Raw genomic sequence first — 13165 nt, 5'->3', positions numbered from 1 at the left:
ACAGGGTCCTTGGGGCAGATGCTTGAAGGAATGTGGAATCGATGAACAGAGGGGTGTGGCTGAGCCAGCATTGTGGCCTCTTTGGGGATCAGCTTCCAAATCCACATGCCTACTTGATTATAGTCTGGGCTTCTCAGATCAGCCCAGCCTTGACCTATTTTTCTCCCCCTTTAAAGATAAAGATATGTTGTGAGCACATGGTTAGGTCATCCTTCAACGTGAGGCCATGTTTTACAGCATCGTTGATTTGAATAACGTGCTGTGTCACATTTTTGTTGAGTACTCTAGACGGTCATTTAAAATTTTCATTTTTATTTCCTCCGGAAAAGAAATAAGTCATATTCATTCTGATGTTGCTTTTACTAGAAAAGGAAACACACAATCACTCGGGGTCCATCAGCCCATTAGCTCTTAAAAAACATAGGATTCTGTTTTCTTAGAGTTCTTTGTTTGGTTGTTACTTTTTGTGTGTTTCATATGAAACCAAATGGAGCAAACCATGTTTTTCCTTTAATACATTTCTTTTATATACATGTGTTTTTTCTTTGTCACTTTAATTTTTAATCAGCGGCCAATAAAGTAGGGCCTCCCGGGGTGCCTGGGCAGCTCAGTCGGTTGAGCGTCTGACTTTGGCTCAGGTCATGATCTCGAGGTCTGTGAGTTCAGGCCCCGCATCGGGCTCTGTGCTGACAGCTCAGAGCCTGGAGCCTCCTTCAGATTCTGTGTCTCCTTCTCTCTCTGCCCCCACTCCCCACCACTCTCTGGCTGTCTCTCTCTCTCTCTCTCTCTCTCTCTCTCTCTCTCTCTCTCAAAAATAAACATTGGGGCACCTGGGTGGTGCAGTCGGTTAAGCGTCCGACTTCAGCCAGGTCACGATCTCGCGGTCCGGGAGTTCGAGCCCCGCGTCAGGCTCTGGGCTGATGGCTCAGAGCCTGGAGCCTGTTTCAGATTCTGTGTCTCCCTCTCTCTCTGACCCTCCCCCGTTCATGCTCTGTCTCTCTCTGTCCCAAAAATAAATAAACGTTGGAAAAAAAAAAATAAAAGTAAAATAAAGTAGGGCCTCCCCGCGATCAACATCTTCCTGTGTCTGTGTCTCCCTGCTGTATTCCTAGTTTTCACAAGCGCGCTGCTGTATGGGTGTTTCTCATCTCTGAGGAGCATGGTTTTGTTTGCTTTCAGGCTGTGACAATGCCATCATCATCTGGAATGTGGGGACGGGGGAAGCCCTCATAAACCTGGACGATATGCACTCGGACATGATTTACAATGTAAGCTGGAACCGGAATGGCAGTCTGATCTGCACAGCTTCCAAAGACAAGAAAGTGAGAGTGATCGATCCTAGGAAGCAAGAGATTGTTGCTGTGAGTATGCGAAGGGCAGAGCCGCCCGTGTTTGTCGCACTTGGGCGAGGGCGAGCTTTGCTTGTTAAGGCAGGCGGCAGAGGCCTCGCGCCCGCTCCGTGGAGCCTAACTGCAGATGCCGGACCGTGAATCCGCACAGGCTTGTACAGGCTTCTTCCTCCCCGTCACACTTCAGAGTTGTGTATCCCACAATTTACACAAGCCGTACCTCTCCCTTGGTGACCATTTTCCACAAAGAAACAAAGTTTTTATCGGTTCACTAGAATCCTTAAGAATTTACCAGTCTAGATCAGCTAACCCAGATAGTTCACTGCGTTTCTGGCTTAGCACTGAGTATTGATTGCTTCATTGATCCCCGCCCCTTCCTGCAACCATTGTCAGACCACGTTACAGAGATGCCACGGGTATCTTATCAGCTCGGTGTCTTAGTTTCTTCCACCCAGACTAGGCCTCAACAAGTCACCTGTCATGACAGAAGACTTTGGGACTTGAGCTGGGGTTGAAGCTGTAGGTGCTGGACCCCAGAATGTCGTGCGTCTCCCCTTCTCTGGGATGTGCTGGTCCTTTGGCAGTATTACTTCTTAAGTTGGGTGACAGCCACAGCTCGTACTTGTCAAGCACTGGGGACTTGCCTGGCCCTGTGCAAAGTGCTTTCTCCACTAGAACCTTTCAGGGCTCACTACTAGTGCACTCTCAAGGAACAAATGAATAAAGGAAGGGGTTCACTGAACTAGACTTCGCTGTGTCCTGCGAAATTGGTGGAAACCATAGGGTATACCCAATCTTCAGGTTATCCCCTGGAGAAACAGACATCTGGTAGAGTCCTTTCATGTGTTTTATTTTTGCAGCGTGGACTTGGGTTGGCAGCAGGGCATGGTGGAAAGAGTGAGGCTTTTGAGTCAACTGGCAGTCTGCTTGCTCACTAGCTGAGGGACCTTGGCCAACTTACATAGTTTTACAACTTTTACAACTTACATCTCTTTGTTTCCTCATTTTGGGAGGAGCAGTGGTTAATTCGCTCTCTCTCTCTCTCGCTCTCGCTCTCTCTCGCTCTCTCTCTCTCTCTCTCTCTCTCACACACACACACACACACACACACACACACACACACCTGGCAATCAGGATGAATGGCATGGTGGCATGGGTTGGATTCCGCGTATAAGCCCCCACTCCGCCTTTCTTTCTCGCAGTTTGAATATAATGTGCCTCTTGCTCTTTGCCTCCCAGGAGAAGGAGAAAGCGCACGAAGGAGCAAGACCCATGAGAGCCATCTTTCTGGCTGACGGGAATGTCTTCACCACTGGTTTCAGCCGCATGAGTGAGCGGCAGCTGGCTCTCTGGAATCCGGTATGCCCCTTCCCAGCCTTCCCACTGGCTTATTACACTGAGCTTTCTCTTTCTGAGCAGGTCTTTGGAGGGGGGTAAGTAGATTATAGGATTCTTAGTGTAGTTTTCTGAACTCTTGTCTGTCTTAAATTGGATGTGACATGCTCATCCTCACTAGAGACTTATTGCTAAACGTATTACTAAAATGCATTCTTGACACTCCAAAGTAGTCTGTGTTGGCTGTATTTTTTACAAAGAATGCACGAAGAAACGGTGTTTTGGACTTGGGAACCAAGTTCTGAGCTTTATTTTATAAAGAATATGACCAAATGTTGAAATCAGAACAGTCATGCTTAGGAAAACATTAATAGCATAAGTGAAAAATAAACTGTATATACGGTACAATCTCAGTGCGCGCGCGCGCGCGCGTGTGTGTGTGTGTGTGTAAGGAAGCAGACCAAAATGGCAATTGTTTCTGCCACCCACTGGATTGTGGGATTGTGGGATTGTGGAATATGGGATGATTATTAGTGTTTCTGTAACTTTAACTAAAGAGCACGTATTTATGTTAGAAAAAAAATGTTAAAACATTTTTCATGTTTATTTTTGAGAGAAAGTGTGAGTGGGGGAGGGGCAGAGAGAGAGAGAGAGACAGACAGACAGACAGACAGACAGACAGACAGAATCCGAAGCAGGCCTCCAAGCTCTGAGCTGTCAGCACAGAGCCTGATGCGGGGCTTGAACCCACAAACCACGAGATCATGACCTGAGCCGAAGTTGGACGCTCAACCTACTGAGCCACCCATGTGCCCCAGAAAAATTTCTTTTAAAACAGAAAATAGTCACAAAAGAGAACTGTCTCCTCTTTGTCATGGAATCACAGATGTGTGCGTTGATTAGGTTGTCAAATGGGCACAATTTTCAGTGGGTTGGATACCACTTAGTATCCCTTTGGTATTTACACGTATGAATATTATATATGTGCATCGTTCAGACTTGCATTATTCTAGGAAATGGCTCACTTAATAAAATAATGATTCATCTTGTAAAAATATGGGTGAATATACAAGTATATAGATAGATACAGATATTTGTATTTTCTTCCCAGAAAAATATGCAGGAACCAATCGCTCTTCATGAAATGGACACTAGCAATGGGGTGTTGCTGCCCTTCTATGACCCTGACACCAGTGTCATTTACTTATGTGGAAAGGTAAACAGTCATTTTAATGCTTTATATTCAGTTTAATCTTGGAAGAGGAGAAGTTTATCCTTCAGAGATTTAGTTGCCGGGCAATGCATTGTATCATATTAATAGTCTAATTTAGATGATTTGTGTATGTGTCTTAAACTAAAATAAGGACGGATGTGTGTTTTGGTGTGTGTTAGGTCTTGAGCCTAGACCCTTTGAGCCTGTCATTTGTGTGGTGATAGCACACCATGTTTAGGACTCCTGAGTACGCATCCCTGAGGACAGCAGGGATGGGGCTCGGGTGTTGGGGTGAACACTGGCAGGAATGTCTTCGCTTGGGCACTCTAGTGAGAGAAAGAGGACACCCCGGTGTCTCTTCACCTCTGGTGCTGTGTGGTTGAGGATTTTAGATCCTCTCTAATGGTATCAGGAGCAAGTAGCCAGTGTGCCGCATCTGATGCTGAAATCCATTGGGTAGCCCTAGAGTGGCATTAGGTGTTTATTACCACGTGCCATGGACCTGTAAAGAGAATAGCGCTTTTTGGATAGGAGCTTTTAAAGGCCTCAGAGACTCTCCAGGGGGTTCTTGTTCCTGGAGTTCAGCATTAGGGCCCTGGGCTTGAAAGTATGTGGCCTGACTAAAGTGTCAGGAGGTGACAGTTCTTATAGGAAGACCCCACACTGAAATCAAAAAGCATACCTCCTGCCTTATCTCCACCTAACTACAGTGTTTGCTAGCTTTATTATTATTTTTTTTATTTTTATTTTTAGTGGGCAGTAACCTTAATGTTCCTTAGTCTTTTGTAGATTCAATTTTTCTTAGACTTTCTGTAGCTGAAATAAATGAATTAATAAAATTGAAGCTGTTGCTGTATTTCCCCCAAACCCGTGTAGATAGCCCCTTGCTGAGTAAAGCCAGACATGTTTCGGTTCTCATAGTTGACTGAGCTCTGCTTCACGTTGTCCTACCATCAGCTGCTTCGAACCTGGGATCTTGTCTGTTTCCTTGAGAGTCATTTTCAGATGTTCACAGCTGCCATAGACTGCATCAAAACCAGTAACGGGAGCGATTACCCAGATGTTAGCAACACTAGGTGGAAAGTTATTTTTAGTCCACAGGAAACAGTCTGTGTTTAGCTTGTTTACCATCACTTTAGATATTTACGTTATCGAAACAAGTGGAAATCATGAGAACTGAGACACTTGGAAGGGCACGATCGCATATACACACACATTTCCCCTCCAGCAGGCAGCATTGCCTTTGCCGCTCAAGGTGGCATAACTGTGGGACAGCTAGTTCTGCTTAGAGACACTCGCGTACGCTTCCGACCTCCAAAACTATCTGACCTTTCTAAGAAAAATTATCCTAGAATTTGGTACATTGCAACAAGACAGCGCTGTCTTCTGAAGTTAAGGAATACTCATGTTTTAGTGAGTTTCTTCATTATGAATGAAGAATTATGAATTGTGAGTTAATTATTAATTAAGGATGACTAAAAACTCTTTGCTCTTAATATTTCATTCTTCTACAAATCTTACTTTTTATTATTGCTTGATTGTCCGGGGTTGGCGCCCTCAGGTCTGCAAAGGACACCGTTCTGTGCCAGTCTTTGCCCTCTCCGTGGTCCTCCTAGACTTTGTCTGTCTTTTGAAGTTGAAATGCAATGCAGTTGCTGGGCCGGAGGCCTTAACATTTTTTCCCTGACTCTGACTTGGCGTCCGGGCTCAGTGGAGAGCCTCCAGTAGGAGGCGGAGGAGACCATTTAAAAGACATGCTAGCATTTGATGAGTGAGGGCTTTGCCAGGAAGGGCAACCATCAGATCCTCTCCCTCTGGAGAGGAAGCGAAGGTTGGCCACTGAGGCCAAGTCCCAGTCAGTGCTGGGTTGACAGGGGAGAGAGACACCGCCTCATCCAGCTGCTTCAGATAACGTTCAATGCGAAGTTTTCTCTGATTTCTTGTAGGGTGACAGCAGTATCCGCTATTTTGAGATCACAGATGAATCCCCGTATGTCCACTACCTCAACACATTCAGCAGCAAGGAGCCTCAGAGAGGGATGGGCTACATGCCCAAGAGGGGACTTGACGTTAACAAATGTGAGATCGCCAGGTAAAGAGCCGGTACCGGAAGATACGCAGGTTGTTTGTGCCCCGCGTGTTACACCAGAGCGATAACAGCTGCCGGTAATGCCCTAGGGCCGCAGTCTTGTCTCCCCTCCGTTGCACTGCGGAATTGGTTTCTCATTTCCTGTCCACACTGAGGAACACAGAGTTTTAGAGCAGGAAAGAACTTGCAAAATCGTGTCATGGAACCGTGCTTCAGACTGTGTGGCCCGAAGCACCAGTGACGTGGCTCAGCCAAGGCGCACTGCACACGTACTGACCTAGCAAAGCCTCCATCTCTCGTCTTCAGGCCGAGGCTGTGGCCAGTGTCCGCTGGGAGGCAAGCGGGGGTGAGCCTGCCCCTGAGATGGACCGAATAGATGGTTTTCCTGCCCGCCGTGGGGACAAACATGTTCCAAACTGGATCGTGGACCTCACGGACCCTAGATTAGAGAAGGCAGAGACCAGTAGCTGGGTGTTGGGTTAGCTTGATTTAGGAAATGCAACTATGTTATAGAATTCCTGCCTGTCTATACTACTAGGGATTTTTTAAAAATTTTGTATTGCGTAATGCCAGTGGTCTTCCCAAAGGGTAGGCTTTTTTCTCCTCCTAGTCAACAGGAGATACTCTGTGAGACTCAACGAATGACTGGCCATTTAAAAACTTTTTTCTTGGGGCGCCTGGGTGGCGCAGTCGTTTAAGCGTCCGACTTCAGCCAGGTCACGATCTCGCGGTCCGGGAGTTCGAGCCCCGCGTCAGGCTCTGGGCTGATGGCTCGGGGGCTGGAGCCTGTTTCCGATTCTGTGTCTCCCTCTCTCTCTGCCCCTCCCCCGTTCATGCTCTGTCTCTCTCTGTCCCCAAAATAAATAAACGTTGAAAAAAAAAATTTTTTTAACTTTTTTCTTAAGCTTTATTTATTTATTTTGGATAGAGAGGGGTAGGGGGAGATAGAAAGCCAACGCACGGGAGCAGGGGAGGGGCAGAGAGAGAGGGAGACAGAATCCCGAGCAGGCTCCGTGCTGTCAGCACAGAACCTGACGCAGGGCTCGAACCCACAAACTGTGAGATCATGACCCGAGCCGAAACCGAGTCGGGCGCTCAACCGACGGAGCCACCCGGGTGCCCCATGAATAACTGACCGTTTTGAGCAACAGGATGACTAGCGCCACGCTATTGGGCCGGTGACCGTACCGCACATTTGTACAACACTACATTTCTGTGGACATCTGCCTCCCTCTGTTGTTTTGGTCATACAGTTAAATAATGAGCACATCTTTTAAGTTAATTACTGTAAGTTTCATTTTTAAATATACTTAATTCTCTATAGCTGGAGTAGTGAAAGAAAGATAATTCAAAATTATAGTTTAAACCAAACTCATCAAAATGTGGTTCAAAATAGATTGAATCCAAACTTGAGAGTGCTTCTGGTACTTGGGAAAGCATTTATTTTACTGTCATCTAAAAGTCAAAAACCTGTAAGCATAATCATTCAGGATACCTCCTACTTATTAAATGTTTACTGAGCATTCATTAATACATTGAGTACTTGAGCTGGACGTCAAACCCAGGCCAGTTTGGTTGGTTTTTGTTTTTGTTTTTGTTTTTGTTTTTGTTTTTGTTTTTGTTTTTGTTTTTTACCACTCTGCTGACTGCAGAGGTTTCGTGCTTTATGTTCCTGGTCTTTCCACATTTTGGATAATTTCAAATTTTTCTTGAGTGTCAAATATGATGCGGTTCGCATAGATGCCAAAATTGTAATCCTAGGATTATCTTCTTTTCCTTTTTTTTTTTTTTTTAATTTTATTTTTAACGTTTATTCATCTTTGAGAGACAGAGAGAGACAGAACATGAGTGGGGGAGGGATAGAGACAGGGAGACACAGAATCCGAAGCAGGCTCCAGGCTCCAAGCTGTCAGCACAGAGCCTGACGCGGGGCTTGAACTTACGAACTGCGAGATCATGACCTGAGCCAAAGTCATACGCTCAACCAACTGAGCCACCCAGGCGCCTATCTTCTTTTCCTTTTTAAAAATCCTATTTATGCCAACAAATGTTCAGCCACTTCTGGTTGGCAGAAGACCTGGCATCCAAATCGTGGATGCTAATCTCATGTCAGGTGTTTGTTCTCTCCTGTCTGTTGACTTGGTCACTGTTCCAGAAGTGAATCATCGGCGGTGGTGGCATTTCCACCACGGCTGCTCAGCCCTGAAGATGGGGGTTTGACTGTCCCAGCAGCATAGACCTCAACTCCCGGTTCCTGTTTCTAGTCCACCATTTCCTAGCATAGCTCCTCTTGGCTTCTGTTTTCTCATCTGGAAAATGGGAACACAGATTGTACCTGCTCCCCAGGGTGGATCAGCCGCAGTGATAGGCAGAGCATGTCGTATCCCATACAGGAGAGTAATTGTTGTGAAGCCTGTGACTTGGCCTCTTATTTCACTTAATACAACTTTGCCTTTATTTCCCCCTTGAAGATTCTTCAAACTTCATGAGAGAAAGTGTGAGCCCATTATCATGACTGTTCCAAGGAAAGTAAGTGCCCAGTTTCTTAGGCAAATTTGTGTTTCAAAGACTTTCACATGTCAGGTCTTTCTTCTTCTTTAACTGAGGGTTTTCCCAAACTGTCTCTTGTAGTCGGACCTTTTCCAGGATGACCTGTATCCTGACACAGCAGGGCCCGAAGCGGCGCTGGAGGCAGAGGAGTGGTTTGAGGGGAAGAATGCAGATCCCGTCCTCATCTCCTTAAAGCATGGATACATTCCTGGCAAAAACCGGGATCTCAAAGTGGTCAAGAAGAACATTCTGGATAGCAAGCCCACTGCAAATAAGAAGTGTGACCTGATCAACATCCCCAAGAAAACCCCGGACACAGCCAGTGTGGTAAGGACCCCCTGAGGTTGAGGGGTGCGGTGCGCTTGGCTGGCTCAGGGCTTTCTTTCAGTGAATGAAAACATGACTATTTCTAAGAACCTCCTTGGCCACATAACATTTTTGAGTTTGGCTCCATTAGCTGTTTTTGGGGTTTTTGTTTTCGTTTTTTTGTAATGACCACGAGAGGTGTCAGTCTACGACCATTTTTAAGAGAGTGCACAGGAGCTGCTTGGGTGTTTTCTTAAGTGTGTCTCCCCAGACCGTTCACGTCCATCTTTGATTGGGGTGGAAATGAAGCGAGAGAGTGTGGGGCCACAGATGCCGAGAAGAGGGGGTCCTGGGAGGGGAAGAGAGTGGTGCGAGGGTCCAGATGTTGCTGAGTGTTCCAGAGACACAGGCGTGTGGTGACGAGTGCAACTTAGCGAAGATGATCTTGGACCTCTTGGCAAGAACCATCTGAGTGGAGCGGTGGGAGCCGAAGCCTGACATTGGGGGCCCGCACGGCCACTGGGGATGCTGCTGCTAGGAGGGCAGGGTCTAGCCAGGGAGGAGGCGGCAAGGGGACTTGGTGGGCGTGGAGCAGGATCCCGGGGGCCAGAGGGAGGTCGGTGAACTGTCGGTGAGAAGGTAAGTGGAACGAAGAGGCCAAGTGCCCGGAGGAGCTGGCACTTTGGCCATAACTAGGGAAGCCACGTCAGATGCCGTGGACTGCAGGGTTTCCAACAGGATCCATTGCACGTGGGAGAGGCTGAGGCCTCTTTAGAAGAGTTAGCAAGCAGGGCAAGGGCTTTAGCTCCTAAGAAGGGCCCTCCCCGGGTGATGGCAGGGGCTCGGCAGCCTCCAGAAGGTCACGTAGACATTACTCCTGATGGTATTGCACCGGGTGGCCAGGCTGTGGCGCAGCCGTGAAGGGACCGGTCCCTTCCCACAGTTTCTGTCCTGAGACTGAGTCCGGGTAAGTGCACGGGCATGAGGAGCAGCGCTGCAGGACTGTGGCTCTGCTGTGGGGCGGCAGGTGGGCTGGCCAGCAGCCGGGGCTCTCCTATGGCCCAACTTGGTGGCGGTGCCTGGCCACATCCAAAGTGGAAAACGAGACTGCGCAACCTATACATTCTCAACTGTGGTGAACTTCGTTGAGTGCATTCTAGTCAGCCTCTTACCCTCTCCCCCCTTTTTGGTTTTCTTAGCAAAATGAAGCCAAGCTGGATGAGATTTTAAAAGAGATCAAATCTATAAAAGATACAATCTGCAATCAAGACGAGCGCATTTCCAAGTTAGAACAGCAGATGGCGAAGATCGCCGCCTGAAGGTCCACCCCTCACCCCCAAAATGGGAGCAGGAACTCTTCGTGGTAGCCGGTTGTGGGCGTGGTCCCAGGGAGGGCGGAAGGGAGGCACTGCCATTTGGGGACCTTCCGTGTCAGCGGCCCGTGTCAACCAGCCATGGGCCGCGTTCCAGTCAGAACTCAATTCGTCTCCCAAATTTGCAGAAACAAAATGTGATTTAAAAGCTGAGCTTTTTATCAGAAAGCCTTTTTGATGTTTTAAGTGTTACGTGACTTGTCGAACTTTTAAAAGACAAAAGTGCTACTTTTAAAATCCCAGATATTCTGAATTTTAGAAAACCGACCAATTCTGATTCAGTGTTGTGCCCAAGTACCTTTTTTCTTTTTTTTTTTTTTTTATAAACAGGGACCAATGCCACATTGCTTTTTATATTTTTTTTTTTTAACGTTGCCAAAACCAAAACTAGCTCCCCGCCCCCCCCGCCGCCCTTGTATTTTGCTACTTTGCAGTATTTGTGTGTGGTTTTTTTTTTTTTTCCTCCTTAATTTGAAAGGGACAGCACTGTGTATGTTTATAAACTAAATGAAGATAAGATATTATTTTGTATACACGTTCATCCGAGAACAATCAGAGCAGTAGCCTCATGGTGCTGGCTCGTTTGCAGCACAAAACCCGGTCATCCTCATGACTGTACAGAAGGAAGACTTGAAAAATCACGTGGGGTCACGTCACCACCCCTCTCCTTTCACGGAGTCTTCTGATCAAAAAAGCTCCTATTGTATCGTCTCTTTTCTTTCCTTTCTCTTTTCTAGAAACTGGGTGGTTGTACCAGAATGGAATTTCACTTCTTGGTTATCCTGTGCTTCAGATGATTATAATCTAACCTAAACTAGCGTGTGTTTCCGCAGTTTTGTTATACACGTAGAATCTGTTGCATTGATCACTTTAAACGTCATAGTTCAGGTTTCGGTCAATACTTGACAAGGGTGCCCGGGACAGGAGGCCACAGAAGCCACTGTGGAGTGTTCCTTCTTGCCCATTTCAGCAGCCTGTCTTGCTCCTGAGTGCAGTGGGGGACTGTAGGCCGAGCGAACCTGCAGGGGGGAGTGTGCCCCCACGGGACCCTCTGTTCTCCCAGCACATCGCATGCCGACCCTGTGCTGTGCTGGAGGCAGAAATGGCTCTCTCTGCACCCCAGAGCCCCTGCCCTCCCCTCTGTGTCACAGATGCAGCCACCTCTCTCAGGGCTCCCCCAGACAGTCCTTCTGTTTTTCCTGCCTCGGCCCTCTCCACAGTCAGCTGAGATGAAGGGCAGAGGGTGCTATTGACTATTGAGACTGAGAACAGTCTAGAATGAAGCAAGACCAGGAGCACGGGCCTCTGCTGTAGCTTTAATGTGTACGAACTTGTCCCTTTGCACCCTCCACACAAACCAGCCTGCTCTGCCCCTCCAGCTCACACAGAGGCTGTGTCAAAGCACAGAGGTTCCCCCGGATTCAGGGGCCAGCGACTGAGCTCTGAATACCTGTTCCATTCCTAGGTTAGCTAGAACTTGTCCATTTCCGTGTTCTCATTTTGCATGCTTTGAGGAACAAGATTTAAAGAATCTCTGGGAAAGACTGAGTGTCTGTGGTCGAACATGAAACGTGGAGTGCCATTGGGACCGCCCGGGGGCTCTTGCGCATGCTCCCGCCGGTGTGGGGACGAACTGGCTGGGAGCATCGGTAACAGGGACCCAGGATGGAGGCGGAGTGTGGCGACACTGGGTTGGAACGCGCAGTCGAGCTGGGGCTAATGTCTGCGTAGGAAAGGTACCGTGTTTTTACCCAGAATTGGGATCACTGTCTCCACAGTTTCAGGGCATCTGAATGTTTGGTGTGGTTTTGTGTGTGTACGTGTGTGTGTTTAATATTGGAGTGGATAATGAGATGTAAAGAAAACAATAATTACAGTGACTTCTATTCAAACCTGTACATGTTTCTTTATCGACGTAATCTGCTGAGGACCTTCATTTTTTAAATTGAGAAGTGTTTTAAGGTTCTGACAAATTAAGTAAACAAAATTGTTGATAGTGGTGGAACACCATAGGGAACGTGGTTCAAAGAGAAGACAGTGGGCAAGGAGAAATTACCCTGATTTTAGTGGTTTTAGCTTATGACTTATTTAATGAACGAATGCCCAGCCAGGCTCAGAGTCGGCGCCTGAAGCTTTGTGGATTATTTTTCCTGTTTTGTCTTTTTTTATTTTTTTCCTTCTTCTTTTCAAAGCCGTGCTATCCCAGAGGAAAACCAGTGAATTGCTCCTAGATCGGCTCTTATAGAGCGGCCATAGTATTCTGTCAAAACACTTGCTTCCATTTTCAAAGATAAAAAAGTCATTGATTACAAAACGGTGTCCGTGTTTATTTCGCACCTTCGGCTGTCTTTGGGGCAGCGCACAGCTCCTCTGACTCCGTGGAACTGGCCGGGCGACCGTCTCCTCTCTGAGGGTGAGTACAGGGGAAGTGTGGGTGAGCCACTCAGCCCCGGCAAAGTGGGGACGTCGAGTGGGGTAGAGCGGAGAGCGTGCTGCCTGCCAGACCCCCACAGGCCTGCGTGTTTGAATCCTGCCTTCGGCCTTTACCGGAGGGGGGTATCTGGGGCACATCTCCTAATCTCAAGGCATGCCTTTTCCTGCTTTGAAGGAGGGGCGCAGGCTTCCGCGTGGTTTGGAAGGGAGCTGCCTGGGACCGGCCACACGAAGAGCCCTCGCCGAGTGGCTGCCGCTTTCTCTTGTTTCCCTGGCGGCGCTTTTGGAAGCGTGCTCTTCGGCGGAGTACGGTCCTCTCAGCTTAGCTGTGACTTTTATTCCAGTGGGAGGTTTTCAGGGTCCTTTGAATCTCGTGGCCTTTGGCAGCTTCCCTTTTACACCAGGATATCGTCTCAGGACATTTCAGTGATTTTAGCAAAGAGTTGCCCACCGTTTGGGTTTTCCAGAGGTTTGTAAACATGATGAATAATTGGCGTGAAGATGTCCCCCCGCCCCC

The 13165-nt window shown here is 47.6% G+C and overlaps 1 protein-coding gene across 2 annotated transcripts in view; it reads left to right on the top strand.

Moving 5' to 3' along the window:
• Window positions 1-12529, top strand: part of CORO1C (coronin 1C) — a 78246-nt gene extending 65717 nt beyond the window's left edge. For both annotated transcript variants that reach the window (XM_047828013.1, XM_047828014.1), the window contains exons 5-11: window positions 1180-1361; window positions 2589-2708; window positions 3796-3900; window positions 5844-5989; window positions 8458-8515; window positions 8618-8863; window positions 10042-12529. In XM_047828013.1, the coding sequence (XP_047683969.1) occupies window positions 1180-1361; window positions 2589-2708; window positions 3796-3900; window positions 5844-5989; window positions 8458-8515; window positions 8618-8863; window positions 10042-10161 (977 nt within the window). In that variant the 3' untranslated portion in view covers window positions 10162-12529. The remainder of the gene's footprint in view (window positions 1-1179; window positions 1362-2588; window positions 2709-3795; window positions 3901-5843; window positions 5990-8457; window positions 8516-8617; window positions 8864-10041) is intronic.
• The last annotated feature ends 636 nt before the right edge of the window (window positions 12530-13165 follow it).

This window comes from Prionailurus viverrinus, chromosome D3 (assembly GCF_022837055.1).
Source record: "Prionailurus viverrinus isolate Anna chromosome D3, UM_Priviv_1.0, whole genome shotgun sequence".
Classification (NCBI taxonomy): domain Eukaryota; kingdom Metazoa; phylum Chordata; class Mammalia; order Carnivora; family Felidae; genus Prionailurus; species Prionailurus viverrinus.
Note: the sequence above shows the minus strand (reverse complement) of the source record. Positions and strands in the feature narration are given on the sequence as shown.